General features: G+C 35.2%; 1 protein-coding gene across 2 annotated transcripts in view; it reads right to left on the bottom strand.

Moving 5' to 3' along the window:
• Positions 1–14,408, bottom strand: part of ESR1 (estrogen receptor 1) — a 113,359-nt gene that overhangs the window by 24,802 nt on the left and 74,149 nt on the right. For both annotated transcript variants that reach the window (XM_082757221.1, XM_082757220.1), the window contains exon 5: positions 7,769–7,907. In XM_082757221.1, the coding sequence (XP_082613347.1) occupies positions 7,769–7,907 (139 nt within the window). The remainder of the gene's footprint in view (positions 1–7,768; positions 7,908–14,408) is intronic.

Below are 14,408 nucleotides of genomic sequence, written 5' to 3'. Positions count from 1 at the left end.
TAGCAAGATCGCCATGCATTCCCAGTGCTCACTTACACACAAGGCAACTCCCCTTCTTGCTGTCACAGCGTGTCCTTCCTAAAGAGTCTGTAGCCATCATGTGCAGCTTTCCAGATATGTAAGCTGTCCCATCATGTCCCTGTGTTGCTAACGGCATCATAGTCCTGCAACAGCACATAGACTTAACACTTAGGCTGGACCTCTTTCTACCTGGTTCTGGAGAGACCTTGAAATCAAGGTTTCTCCTGTCTATGTTACCCTGAAATTGCCAGCACAGTCTACCACCTGCCTCAATGGATTTTTGGGTCGTCACCTCCCCCATCATACTCAGTTTAAAGCTCCCTTCACCAGGTTGGCCAACCTGGGGACAAGGATGCCTTTATCCCCACTTGGTAAGATGGATCCCATCTCTTCCTAGCCATCCCAGTCCTCAGAGTAGGTCCAATGATTATAAAAGCTGAATCCCTGTTTTTGACACCAGCTATGCAAACAGCTGTTGACCTACACGAGACCTTCCTCAAGCCCCTTCCTCAGAACCATGTAGTTATGACCAAGTATCTTTCCTGGCTAGATCAATAAAAGGTTCTTCTACCTAGGCAGTTAAAGTAAGAGTATACTCTATATATCAACACTGATGAATCAGGTCTGAAATATATATACAATTAAACACTGTCATACCTTTTTTTTTTTTTTTTTTTTTTTGAGGCAAAAGATTTTAAATGGACCCATAGATAAGATAAGGGAAATCTCTAAAATGCTGCTATAATAATTATAAGAAATCTGTGGGGTTTTTAATTTTTATTTTTAGCATTTGACAATATTTAAATTAGAAAATTTCTATGAAGGCTGTCGATAAAGGAACAGTAAAAACAATAATTTGCTGAAGAATTTTATACAGGAAGGCCATTTTCAGTTTAATTTATACTCAATCTGAACCACCTTAAAGCTAAAAATACTTCAAAATCTTCATATCAAAAATTCAACAAAGTTTCATTTTGGAAAGATCAGCATCACAATTCACCATGACCTAGAACTGGGGACTGACCTTCCAAGGTCAGAGTGACTAGATGAACATGCATTCTTAGAAGCTGTGTAGAAAATATAGGCTATCTCAAATCCAGAAATGGTTCATTCTCTCTGAAAACTTCTGTGCCTACAAGGAACTCAACAGGGAACTTCTTTTTCTAATGGCTGAAAAATAGGATGATCATAATTGCGGGGTTTTGTTTGTTTGTTGTTGTTTTCTTGTTCAGTTGGTTTTTTGTTTCTTTGTTTTGAGAGTTCACCACCTTGGCCATCACCCTGAACATCCCTAAACACTAGAAGGATCTTCCTAATTTATATTTAGGTTTTCTGAATTACAAAATTAAGTAATCTTTACATTTTTCTCCAAGGTCCAGTAAAGACTCTGATTAACAATAACTAGAACTGATCCCCTTGGCATTTTTTAAGATGTTTAACTCTGCCTCTTTTAATAATTCTTTTGGATTCTTTGGGCCTGCAGTATATTAATACACCTCAAAATCCAATCAATAAAGTGAAAGGCGAGGAAGAGTTTAAATCCTCTCAAGAGATTCCTACAGGTTGAAACATACAGTTCAATCGGGTAAGTAGCCTGATTACAGGATGTTTGTTTGAATTGGTTTTCCAACACAGAATCTATTGCTATAAAAGATGCAATTAAAATAATATGTACACATTTTTTCAAATGTATTTTGAAGTGAAAATGTAGATATATTTGCTTAATATGGGCCTTTTCCCTTTGTAATAATAACAGCAGTTAGTCACTGATACAGTGAAGCATCTGTAACCACTTTGCTTCCATTTTTTCTGGTAAGTCAAAGGTAATTAATGCATCCATAACTACACAGTGGGGAAAAATTAAAAAAATATATAAAAATAAAAAAATTTACTCAAGTGTCAGACTGACTAAAAGTATAACGTCCTTAGGCATTTGCAATATTTTACAAGGTGAGGGACTAGCAAAACACACTGATTTCACACTGACATGCTTCAATTGTATCCAGTCTTCTATGAAAATATCTGAATGTGCTATCTTCACAGAAAATATAAGACTTTTTTCAGATGTGGTGAGAAACTTTCCAACCCATGAAATTTTCCATGAAATCCATGAAAACAGTAAGTTATTCATCTGCAGAGCCATACAGAGAATTCTGCAAGTTTTTATGCTATTCATGCTATCTGTGGTTTAAAAAGATCCATGGCCTTCTGCCACTGCACAATATGAAAGTCAGTAAAGGGAAAAATCTTCAATTGCTACTAGATGAGAAAGAGAAGAATAAGCTTCCTCAAGCACTGGAAGAGGGTGTGAACAGCAGTTTCCACATAAAATAACTGATAAGTTGATTTCTCCATAGAAAGATTGAAATAACCCGGTAGAAATTGCAAATACTGAATACATTTAATTGAGATTTTTGAACACTCTAGACTGATTTGAGGCTAGTAGACTTAATAATTTTCAATAGCAAATAAAAAAATACCTAGAATATAACATGAGAAAAATAGTATTGGTTCCTTTTAAAAGTATATTAAACCCTGGACTAAACATATACGTGTTTGGATCTGCTGATTTGTAGTAATTACCTCTTGCTTTAGATTGGAAGAGAGGTAACGTGGAGTACCATGCTTCTCAACCTGCTCGTGACTTTATACAATTCCTATCATTTCTGTTTCATTTTCCTTCTTCTACTGAACTTCACAGACAGATAAGTCAGACTACTTAGTCATTTGTGTCATTAGTCATAAAGTGTCCAGAGGAGGGCTACGAAGATGGTGAAAGGCCTGGAGGGGAAGACGTATGAGGAACGGCTGAGGTCACTGGGCCTGTTCAGCCTGGAGAAGAGGAGGCTGAGGGGAGACCTCATCACAGTCTACAACTTCCTCGTAAGGGGTTGTCAAGAGGCAGGAGACCTTTTCTCCATTAACACTAGTGACAGGACCCGCGGGAACGGGGTTAAGCTGAGGCAGGGGAAATTTAGGCTGGACGTCAGGAGGGGGTTCTTCACAGAGAGGGTGGTTGCACACTGGAACAGGCTCCCCAGGGAAGTGGTCACTGCACCGAGCCTGTCTGAATTTAAGAAGAGATTGGACTGTGAACTTAGGCACATGGTCTGAACTTTTGGGTAGACCTGTGCGGTGTCAAGAGTTGGACTTGATGATCCTTAAGGGTCCCTTCCAACTCAGGATATTCTATGATTCTATGATTCTATGATTTGTATCAAAACTTATCTGTGTCTTTGCCTATGCAACTCCACTGGATACCCCTCCTGTTTTTTTCAATATCCCTGTTAGATAAGGAAAATCAGAGAAGCATAGTTTCTAAACACAGATTTACACAATGTACTACCAAGGTTCTGTATTATTTTTTTCCCAGTGTAATGATTCCTGGGAGGGGAGCTGCAATATTTTTACTTTTTGAAGTGCTGGTTCCATAGAATTGACTAACGCAACAGTGAGATGGAAAAATCAACTCAGAATGTAGCTTATGATGTTTAGGACTATTCTCTTCCTATATGCATCAGTTTACTTTTGTCTACACAAAGTATAGATCTTGTTTAACACCTTTTGGACATCAAACTAGACCTCCCTTGTACACGTGCTTACCAATTTCTTCAAAGAATATACCTTCCAATATATCTACACCTCATAGCTTCTCCTTACAAAACTCATGGTGACTCTTCACCACTATGTCATGCTTATTCATGCTTCAGCCAATTCAATTCATTTATTTAGACTGTAACCCATCAGTTTCCCAGTAATGGCCATCAGGCTTACTGGGATGAAGTTCCACTAACCTATTTAAAAACTCAGCACTGCTGGTACCCATTTTGCTGGTACTGTTGAAAAGTCATCCACTTCAGGTAGAAATTCAGCTATTTCTATCATGAGGGTTTTTTTTAGATTTTTTTTTTCAAACTTTTAAGTAATGTCTGATCAGTGTGATATTTCAATGCTTTAAAAATATAATACATTATGACTTTTTCTTACTCCTGAAGAAACATTACATTTTCCTCAAAATTATAAACAGCTTATTGTCGGGCCTGACAAATTTCAGCCCTGGTCTAATGACATTTTTAAGGTCTAGTTTCTTGGGAAACCTCCAGACAGGAAACATCTGTTTCATCCCATTGAAAACCTAACCCTTTACTTCTGGATTTGCCTCATACAAGATACTAATTTTCAAAAATAGTATATAAAAGATTTGCATTTATCCTGGATTTTTTTTTTTATTGTATCAAATGCTATACATTAATTGCAATCTCTGTGAGTGTGCTATTGTATTTCCTTATTGGGTTTATTTTTATAATCTATACTTATTGTCAGTTGAGCTTTTATAATAGCATCAGTTGTACACTGTAAAAATGTACTATGTGACTGGCACACTGCTAAATGTCCTGATTTTGAATCAAGACTCAAGTGTTTAGGTACTGCATTAACTGAAGAAGAAAGGATGCATTATCCCACAGAATACCCTATCTAATTACAAGGCAGAGTGGGAATAGAAAGGGATAATGTGATGATACTCATCCATACAGAATACAATTGTCTAAACATACTGGCAGCTTAATTGTTGTGTAATTATTTTTACAGGCAAAGCAAAATTTTAAGAAGGAACTTAAAGTGGGTAAAAAAGGGCTGCTTTATGGATATTTTCAAGAAGTCTTCCAAATGTGAATAGATACATAGGAAAATTATAGAGGTATTTATTTGAAAATGTAACAAGTAGTGTCACAGAATGGGAAAAGACCCAATAAAACCCAAATAGGAGGAGCAAACTGGAAGAACAGAAATTAGATTTGCTCAAATAAAGGCAAAACAGGAATGGTATTTTTATAGCATTTCAGACAGATATGAACAATGCAAGACTGTATTTATCTAGCCAAGATGGAAAAAGTTGCTGTAGTAAAACTTGAAGTGACCTGAGCTTTACATACAGATGTACACAAACGACAGTCTATCGGACAGAAGGAATCTATCAGATACAAGATAAGCCTGAAAGTAAAAAATGGAACAGATGAAGAAATCAGAGAGGCTGCCTGGCACTGAATGATCAGACAGGCAGAGACAAAATATTATAAAGCTCTATATTAATGATATTGAACTTGCATTAAGTCCACAAAGACATTGGTTATAGACAGACCAAGTCTTTAGTATCTGCAGTTGGTGACTCTGGATTATAGCCAATAGTTAAATTTACATTTGCACATGCTTTTAACTGCACAGATCAGGTAACAGGGTAAGTGATGGGAATTCATGACAGAAAGCTGTGGATGAAAATACTGAACATAAGTATCCTGTATAGAATATGCAGAAAGTAGCCCAGATGAAAGAAAATGTTACTACTGTATGCATCTTTCCCATTATTTTAGCCATTCAATCATAATTTCATTATTTACATCTATAACAATGATGCATCAAACTTTTTTTTTTTTTTTTTTTTTTTTTTTCACTCTTCTTGTGATATATGCTGAAATAGGAAGGAAAGTGGAAGGACTCCACTGGCTTAGTCTTTGAAACAGTCTCTGTTCAGCCCTCTCAAATCTGGCAAATAATATGACTCTGCTCTGTAACACTCTCAAATGGAAACATGCTTAAATCAAATTAACACATAAATTAGTGTTAGCACTAATTAATTATTACATCAATGGTTAGTAAACTAATTAGCATATCAGTGCTCTCCAGAGTCAATTAATTTATTATTTCAGTTTTGGCAAATATCCCTAACAAGTAGAGGGAAGAAAGTATATGGAAACACATTTCTTATTATTTGAAAATGATAACATCTCATAGATTTAGACTTTTAGAAACAGTCCTGTTTAAAGGTCAGAAAACAAGGAGTCTGCTTTGGTTATGAAGTAAATTAATTTTTCACCTCTAAAGCAATATGTGTTTCCACTTACATGCAATTGTTTCTTTTAATCCATCAGAGACTTGGTTTAAACTGCATGAATCAACTGTTCAGACTTTTTTTATTGTTCATAGTATGGGAATTTTTGGTCAAGAAAGACCAAAGTTTCCTAAGCTCTTTTTCTTAGCTAACAGGAGCAAAAATGGTACTCCGGCTCTGTTCTTCAGTTTTAAGTTTTTTCACACAGCCTACATTACAAAATGTGAAACAGACTAGTTAGTTTTTGGAGGCTAAATTGCAATTTACAGTATTTTTCAATAGCATACTATATTTGCTTTCCTACAGTAGAACTTTTTCCTTTTTATGAGCACTGAGAAATTATTTTAAAACTGATGTGTTTCTCTATTTTTTTTGCCTAGTCTAAGAAGAGTATATTTACATTTAAGCAAGTAGATACATTCTGCACAAAAAAAAATGTTTTCTATGATTTTTTGCACATCTTTTGAGTACATTAAAGGAGGCTGTAGAGAGGTGGGGGTTGGTCTATTCTCCCACGTGCCTGTTGACAGGACAAGGGGGAACGGGCTAAAGTTGCACCAGGGGTGTTTTAGGTTGGATATTAGGAAGAGCTTCTTTACTGAGAGGGTTGTGGAGCATTGGAATGGGCTGCCCAGGGAAGTGGTGGAGTCACCATCCCTGGAGGTTTTTAAAAGATGTTCAAATGTTGAACTTAGCGATATGGTTTAGTGGAGGACTTGTTAGTGTTAGGTCAGAGATTTTGAAACCCTTACAAGAGATAAAATTTTTCTGCTAGCAAGAGTTATGATTCAGTCACCTAACTAATGGTTGCAGTTGCTGAAGGAACTGCCTTTGACTCTTTGCTGCAATGCCTCTGCAGCTAAGTAATGAGATCAGTAACATTGCCAGATCTTAGCTGCTTCACATTATAGTCTAGCTCTGCACTATGTGACCAATGTCCATGCATAAGGTCTCTGCTGTCAACTGTGCTATGTGGGTGTCTTCAACATCAAAAAAGAGTACTACCAATAGTTAGGATATCTCCATCTTAACCAACTGTTCCTGGGTTTGCCACAGTCATATGTCAAATCCCCTGCTCACTATTTATTCTGCTTCAATGCACTTTCTCAAGGTTAAATATTTCCATGACTGGAAAAAGAAAAAAAAAAAAAAAAGAGAGAGAGAGAGAAAGAGAGAGAGAGAGAGTTTGCACTAAAATTGCTAGAATTCCTGTTTTGATTTTGTGAAGACTGACAGCTGAAATCCAGAATATTGTTGTATGGCAGAGAAGCATATTTTTCTCTTTCACATAGAAACAACTACAGCATCTCAGCAAGACTATCTAAAAAGGCTTAGAGAAGCAAACAGGTGTGCATTTTCCAAATTTGACTCCAGTATTCAGAAGAAAAATAAAAATCTCAGTGTAAATAAATAAGATTTCAACTTAGACCCATCAGGATTTTCTTACAAAATTATGGCTGGCTGCCTGAATAAACCAATTTTAGCTAAGACTGGCTAGGAGGATTCTAGGTAAGCAGAAATAATTATCTGGTTTAAAGGGATTAGTGTTACAGATTTATTTTTAATTTAATTTAGCTTTGCAACAAACTGTACAAATTATAACAGGAGTTTTCGTCTGCTTTTGAAATAAAGTACTTCCAGCAGCAGGTGACTTTCAGATGTTTTCTCTGTCTAGCAAATTACCAACATCATTCAACAGATTAATTCTAGATATTTTAGAGTTTCTTTTCCAGTCCCACCAATGAAAATCCTGCTTAATTTATGACGAAATTGTAGTATCAGCAAGATGTCTACAAACTAGAAATTAATCTGATTGCAGTAGAAACAAATCAAATAATTAACAGCAATACTCAGACTGACCTGTCCAGTAATAGATTAGGTGCAAATAAAAGCTTTCCTGGGTGTTCCATGGAGCGCCAGACTAAGCCAATCATCAGTATCTCTAACCAGGCACATTCCAGTAGATGGACCTGATCATGGAGTGTTAAATCCACAAATCCTGAAAGAGTAAATAGGAGACAATAAAAACATTCTTGTTTTGTAAGTGGAACAAAATTTTTCAGAGAACCAGGTTAAAAAGTGCATTGGAGCTGGATAACCAAGAAAAAAAGCAATAAAAAAAGCAAATAAAAAATTGTCCTTTTTCAATTTTCTGATTGAGATTTGTGTATTTTCAGGTTCGCTATGTCTTTATCCTATAAAACATTCAACACTTTCTAGCAGTGTAAGAGCCAGGTTAACATAGTACTGTGTCTGGCTGGGATGGAATTCACTTTCCCTACAGCAGCCCATACATTGCTGTGCTCTGCACTTGTAGCTAGAACAGCACTGGTATCACACCAGTGTTGTGCCTATTACTGAGCATTACTGGCACAGCATCAGGACTCCCTCCAACTCCCCCAGGGCCAGCAGGCTGGGGGTGGACAAGAGGGGAGGAAAGAATATCACCAGGGCAACTGACCTAAACCAACCAAAGGGATATTCCATACCATACAATGTCACAATCAGCAATAAAATATGGAAAAAGGAAGAAGAGAGTGGGCTCTCATTGTGAAAACGTCTGTCCTCCTGAACAACAGCTATGTGCGTTGAAGCTCTGCCTCAAGGATGTGGTCAAAAATCGCTCGTTTGTGGGAAGTAGAGAGTAATTTCTTTCCTCTGCACTTCCATACGGCCTTTGCTTGCTGGTGTTTTTTGGTTTTTTTTTTAGTTATATAAGCTTGCTAAGAAGGAAATGTGTAGAAGTTCCCTCAAACAGAATAATTTTCAGAACAGTTAGCAGTATAAATGTTTTGATGGACACTTCTGAGAGCTAATCAGTCCATTCATAAACAATCATTAAACAAAAAAAAAAAAAGAAAAAAAAAGAAAAAAAAAAAGAAAGAAAAAAGAAAAAGAAACAGAAATAAACAGCTTTGACGTTTCTGAAATAAAACTCATCTATCAATCACTAGGAGTGGGTTTAGACCAAAGTAGCATTACCTGCTGTTTTTATGAAGGTGGTAAGTATTTAAAAAAAAAAAAAATGTCCTTTTTTTCTTGTATTTTTCCATTTATTTCGAAATGTAAAGATGAGTTTCAGACTTCACAGTGATGGAATTGCAGTTGCCTGAGTCACCAAACAGCCTGAATCAATAGAGCTAAAACTTAAAATAGTAAGATTATTAACTACTAAGCATTGATTATAGCACTTAAGAATGAAACTGGCAGAAGGAAATTGTTGTCTATATATGGAGAACAAACAATAAACACTATATTTCCTATTAAGTATTGCCTTAATACAACAGCACACCATATAATATTTTTATCTGTGAATTAAAAGAACCACAGCAATGCATGGGCCCAAGTCCCCGTGTGGTATTTGAAGTTTGTAGCCAGTTCATATCTCCTTTCTCACTTCACTTCGCTCTCCACACTGTCTTGGTCTTATTTTTACTACAACTTTTTAAGCCTTTTTAAGCACTAGGTTTTTATTAGTTATTTAAGCACTAGGTTTTTATTAGTTCTAATTTTCCCTAGCCCTGCATACAAAATTTCAGATTGCACTGAGGTTATGTGATCTGCATAAAAACTAAAGAGAAAAAGTAAAAAATAAATTACGTCAGGAGTTTTGCTAGTCTGCTTTGAGAAAAAGAAGAATACAGCAATACAATGTTAAAATAATTTAAAGTAGCTAAATATGAATATTTTGCATTAAAAAGTCCTAAAAGACCACAACATTCTTGCTACCTGGAATATTAACTTCGATTTCAATTAAGTTTCATCAGAAAACTAGGATGAAAAATAACACTGATGATGTGTCTGTATTTTAAAGTCTTAAATGATCTGTCAGTCTTACAGTTTTGGGTACTATAATAAAACAGGTAACACAAGCCTTGATTATTGAAGGTTTAAAAGTCTGTAATATAATAATGCACAAGAATTCATAGAAACATGATCAAATTAACTTGTTGGCTTTTTAGATGATATACATTTAGTTTATAAAAATAACAGTTTTTATGAAACATACTTTTACAAAACATTCAATTTCATGAAAATATGCAACAGATAAACTGAATTCAAGTGTTTTAAGTGACACATCTCAGTATGCAATGGTAAAAGAGTAATGAATTGAATTGAAGTGATGTGTTTCTAGAGGAACCCCATACAGCTTACTTCTTTATCTTGAGCATTTTTTTAACGATGACATGGGAAAAAGCAGAAATCATAATTAAGTTGATATGAAGGCACGTGGAAAATAATATAACAAACAGGTTAATAATGTAAGCTATCTAGCTCACTTACTAGCTTCATCATAAAATAAGATATAAACAAAAAGTATAAAGAGATAAATTTAAAACCAAGAACATTAGGGATATAGACAAGATGTTTGAGCTTACAGTGGGAAACTGCATCTATAAAGCCAATACATTTTATAAAAACCCAGGCAAACTCAAAAAGAGTTAGGAAGTTAAATTACCTCCATGCTACGTGAATCTGGTAGCCATTCGTGAAGGAGGATGAGAAGTTGGACAGAATAAAGGTCAAAACGATGAAAGCATTGAAAAACATGCCCTCTAGTGAGGAAAAACAGGAATTTAGTTACTCTTTAAGCCAAATAGGTTAAAGAGTTAAAAGACTGCAAAGTGTAAATACCTAAAGAAAAGGAAAATGACATTACAAATGGTAATGGTATAACACACAGAAGCCCACAGTGGAACTTAAACCTGCTCCACGTCCGACTAAAAACAAGAAGCCATTGTTAACAAAAGTAATTATCTGAGCAACATACTAAGGTTCCATGAATTTTCTGTCATTTGAAATGCTAATCAAGATTTAATTATTATTTTTAAGAAATATTCTTGTTCAAGCAGGTTAATTCAGAGTAATGTTACGGGAGGTTAAATTAAATGAATAAATCTTTAGTCACTTCATCATTCAGAGCAAGCTGCACTTTAATTTTACTAAAATTATGTGTCGATGTGCACTGAATTCCCAAATATCAGTGTTCTTTTAGTGGTGGCAAGTTTTGAAAGAAAAAAGTATTTCTGAATTCCAAATGTTCAGTTATTGTTCCTTAAGAAAAGAGAAGGACCTTGACTTCACTGTTGATAAGCTAATTGCAGCTTATTCCATATAACCTACATCTGATTCCATCTACCAGAATGACCAATTGAATGATCTTATGACACATATCAATATGTGTCCAAAAATCTAAAGATCTAGACTGCCATTAAGCTCTTCACACATCATGTCTGTCAGAAGCAAAACACAGATTAAAAGCCATGTCTGGAACGTCCCTGTTTCATACGCAGATAAATTAATGGTATTTTTGAGTGATTGCCAACAGAACACAATAATTGTTCCATGAACTTGTGTATAAATATGGAAATATGAACTTCTGAAAAGCCAGAAAGGTGTTCTGAGCACTCAGCTAAGAGTAGGTGGCAATTAAATTGGTTATGTGCAAAAACAAAAACAGCAATGTTCAAACTAAACTGATTATACTTGCTAATTTAAAGCAACAGTGTCAGTGATAATATGATACAAATCTCTCTCTTCTAGACGGTACTGGAAGAGGCAGCAGATCCATGAAAGTGGGAATTTTGGTCATTGTCCAAAGGGACAGATTACCATGAAAGAACACAATGACTGCTAGAAGGAGAATTAGGTTTAAAAAGAGAGAGAGAGCACAACAACAACAAAAATACATCTACTCTTGAAAACAGAGAAGAGGTTTGCAGTAGGGAGCAACATAAAGCTCAGATGGTTTTCATTTATTGCTACTGTAACATGTATTGTGAACCCTGCAGTCCTCTGGATCAAATACCAACAATATATATATGTCATATTTTACCAGTCCAATATTTTGAAACCAATAAATTCATGATTAGTCTAAATTATTTTTGAAATAGTAAGTAGCATCCAATTTTGTCAGAATTTCCCTAATAATTAACATTCTCAGAGACCCAATGATTGCAGATTTACCCCTACAACAATAAATCCTCCACTAGGTACTTATTAATATTTGGGGATCTTTAAATTATTGGCATTTCACAGCTTCTGCTATGACTCAAGAAACAATTATACAGTGTCCAGACTTCCCACAACAAATGATAAAGCAATCTTCTTTTTTAATCTGATCTATCTGTAATCCTACTTACATGTTTATACCATATGTTTTAACTACCATGAGTACCTAAAATATAAATCTCAAGCAATTTTTGCAAGACTATAAACAAAATTGTGCTAATGACTCTGCCTCCAAGTGTTCTGAAAGAAAGTAAAACAAAAGCAGTAAAAAGCTTTAAAAGAAATACCAAAGGTCCATCTAGCAAAGTATCCAATTTACAACAGCAATTGATACCAGATGCAGAACATACAGCAGGAAAAACATAAAGTCATGCTTCTAGAGATGCTTTCTCAGGCTCTCGTGGTATGTGACTCAGGGACTTCCTGAGCCAGAGATCGTCTTTTTGTACTTAACGTCCCTCAACTGTTTTTTCCTCTAGTTTGTTGAGTTGCTTTTTGAACCTATGTAGACTTTTAATCCACTTCAGATTTTTTATATACTCTGACAGTAATACTCTTTGGTAAAAAGTTTCACACCCTAGGTTAACACTGTGAAAATAATAATATATTCAAAAATAAAAATAAAAATCACTAACTTTGATTTGATACATCTAGTTATTTTAATGAAATATACCATCATTCCCTCATTATCTCACTGCCAATCTTCCCTTTTTCAAAGAGTTTGTGCATATTCAAGCCATTCCTCACATTAAAATTATCCTAATTCATCACTGTCCTATGAGCGTTTTCCAGTTCAACTATGTTCTTTTGGAGACAGTGAGACTAGGACTGCACAGTTTTTCACTGGCTCTTTTCTTTATCACCCTAGCCAACTTAATATTACCTGTAATTTTTAACACTGCTATTCATCCTTTTATTCCAGATAAATTATAAATATGCTGAACCTCTTGGACTGCAAAGGTTATGTCATTTCTAAATGTCCTGCCCTCTTGTATGGGAGGTCTTTACCTTGATAGTAAAGAGAATTTTTAGAATCTCTTCTACAGTAAAAAAATACAAAATGCTATTCTTTACAAAAATGTCCTGAGAAGGCAGAACATTCTTACACCACATCATATATCTGCATATATAAACTGTTCTCTTCTTTTATCTTATTGCAGTGTTTTGAAAAGTAGTAACTACAGGAGAAAGATGTTATTTTCATCTTAACACAGTATTTCAGCTATGCAACAGGCATGTAATAGGGCACATTTGGAAGAAACACAAATTAGGTTGGCAAAGACAGCAGGAAAGTAGTGGTGAGTGCTTCTACCTGAGAGATAGCAACCACTCCATAAAACAGCCAAATTAAGATATGGTTTATATGAACAAAATATCTATGTAGATAAAATAAACTGAAAAAATAATCTCTACAGCAAATTCTTTCGAGAAACAGACAGAAAAAAGCAAAACAGCACCTGTTTCTCTTAACCTAATGGGCATTAAAGGATCAATAGCTCTGTCATGATCATTTGATCAAGATGAGAAATTTGTGCTTGCTGTAGGGCCAGTGGGTCAGCGCCAAGACTTTCCAAGCCGAGAGTCAAGCAGAGACCATATCTCTGCATTTTTCTAGCACATAAAATGACATTTTGGTCTGAACTTGCACGGATCGCTCAGATTCTTCAACCTTTAAGGCAGAGCCAGGCAATCTCTTAGTCCAGCTGAGAAGTTTTCACCCTGACTATAGCCTTGCCCATACACAACAACAGGGCAAACGAGAGTTCAAGGAGAAGTGAATCAGAGAATCATAAACACTATTTTCCATGAGTCTCAGTATTCACAGGGCTATTCCTGTAATATTCACAGGGCTTATTTCTACCTCATTACACAGATCTTCAGACCAAAATTATAACCAATTTTTACTAAGTTCTCCCTCCTTAGGGAATTTAATGGATGGCATGGTCATATAGTCTTGTTTACACAATTCCAGTGTTTTAAATCAAGCTGTGTTTTGAAGAGTGAAGATCAAAAAGTTCTAAAATTCAACATTTTGAATACAAATGTTTTGGTAACAAAATAAATAGTATGATTGATACGTTTTTCTAAAGGGACATTACTTTTTTTTCTATAAATGGGATCAGGAAAAAATAGTTGTAATTTGCTAAGTTCCTGAGAGAAAAGTTTGAAAGGCAAACACCAAGCAAATGGCACACTTTGTCAACTCTTTCAGAATTCTGTACTTTCACTGCCTGTATAATTATAATATATTATAATACCTTATAAATTTTTAAACTTATAAACTTATAAATTGTCTCCTCTAAACCTAAGAAGTCTATCAGAAATGAAGAGATGAGATCAGAGAAAAGACCATTTGCTGTTAATTCCTTTTAAAAAAAATTACATTTGCCATTTTAAACTCTAACAGCTCTAAACCCCTTTCTGTATTATAACAATTACAATTTACAGCCATAAACATAACCTGAGTTAGGGATGTTGCAGGGGTCAG

This window comes from Aythya marila (genome assembly GCF_965140915.1).
Source record: "Aythya marila genome assembly, chromosome: 3".
Classification (NCBI taxonomy): Eukaryota; Metazoa; Chordata; class Aves; order Anseriformes; family Anatidae; genus Aythya; species Aythya marila.
This window is presented reverse-complemented; position numbering and strand designations above follow the sequence as displayed.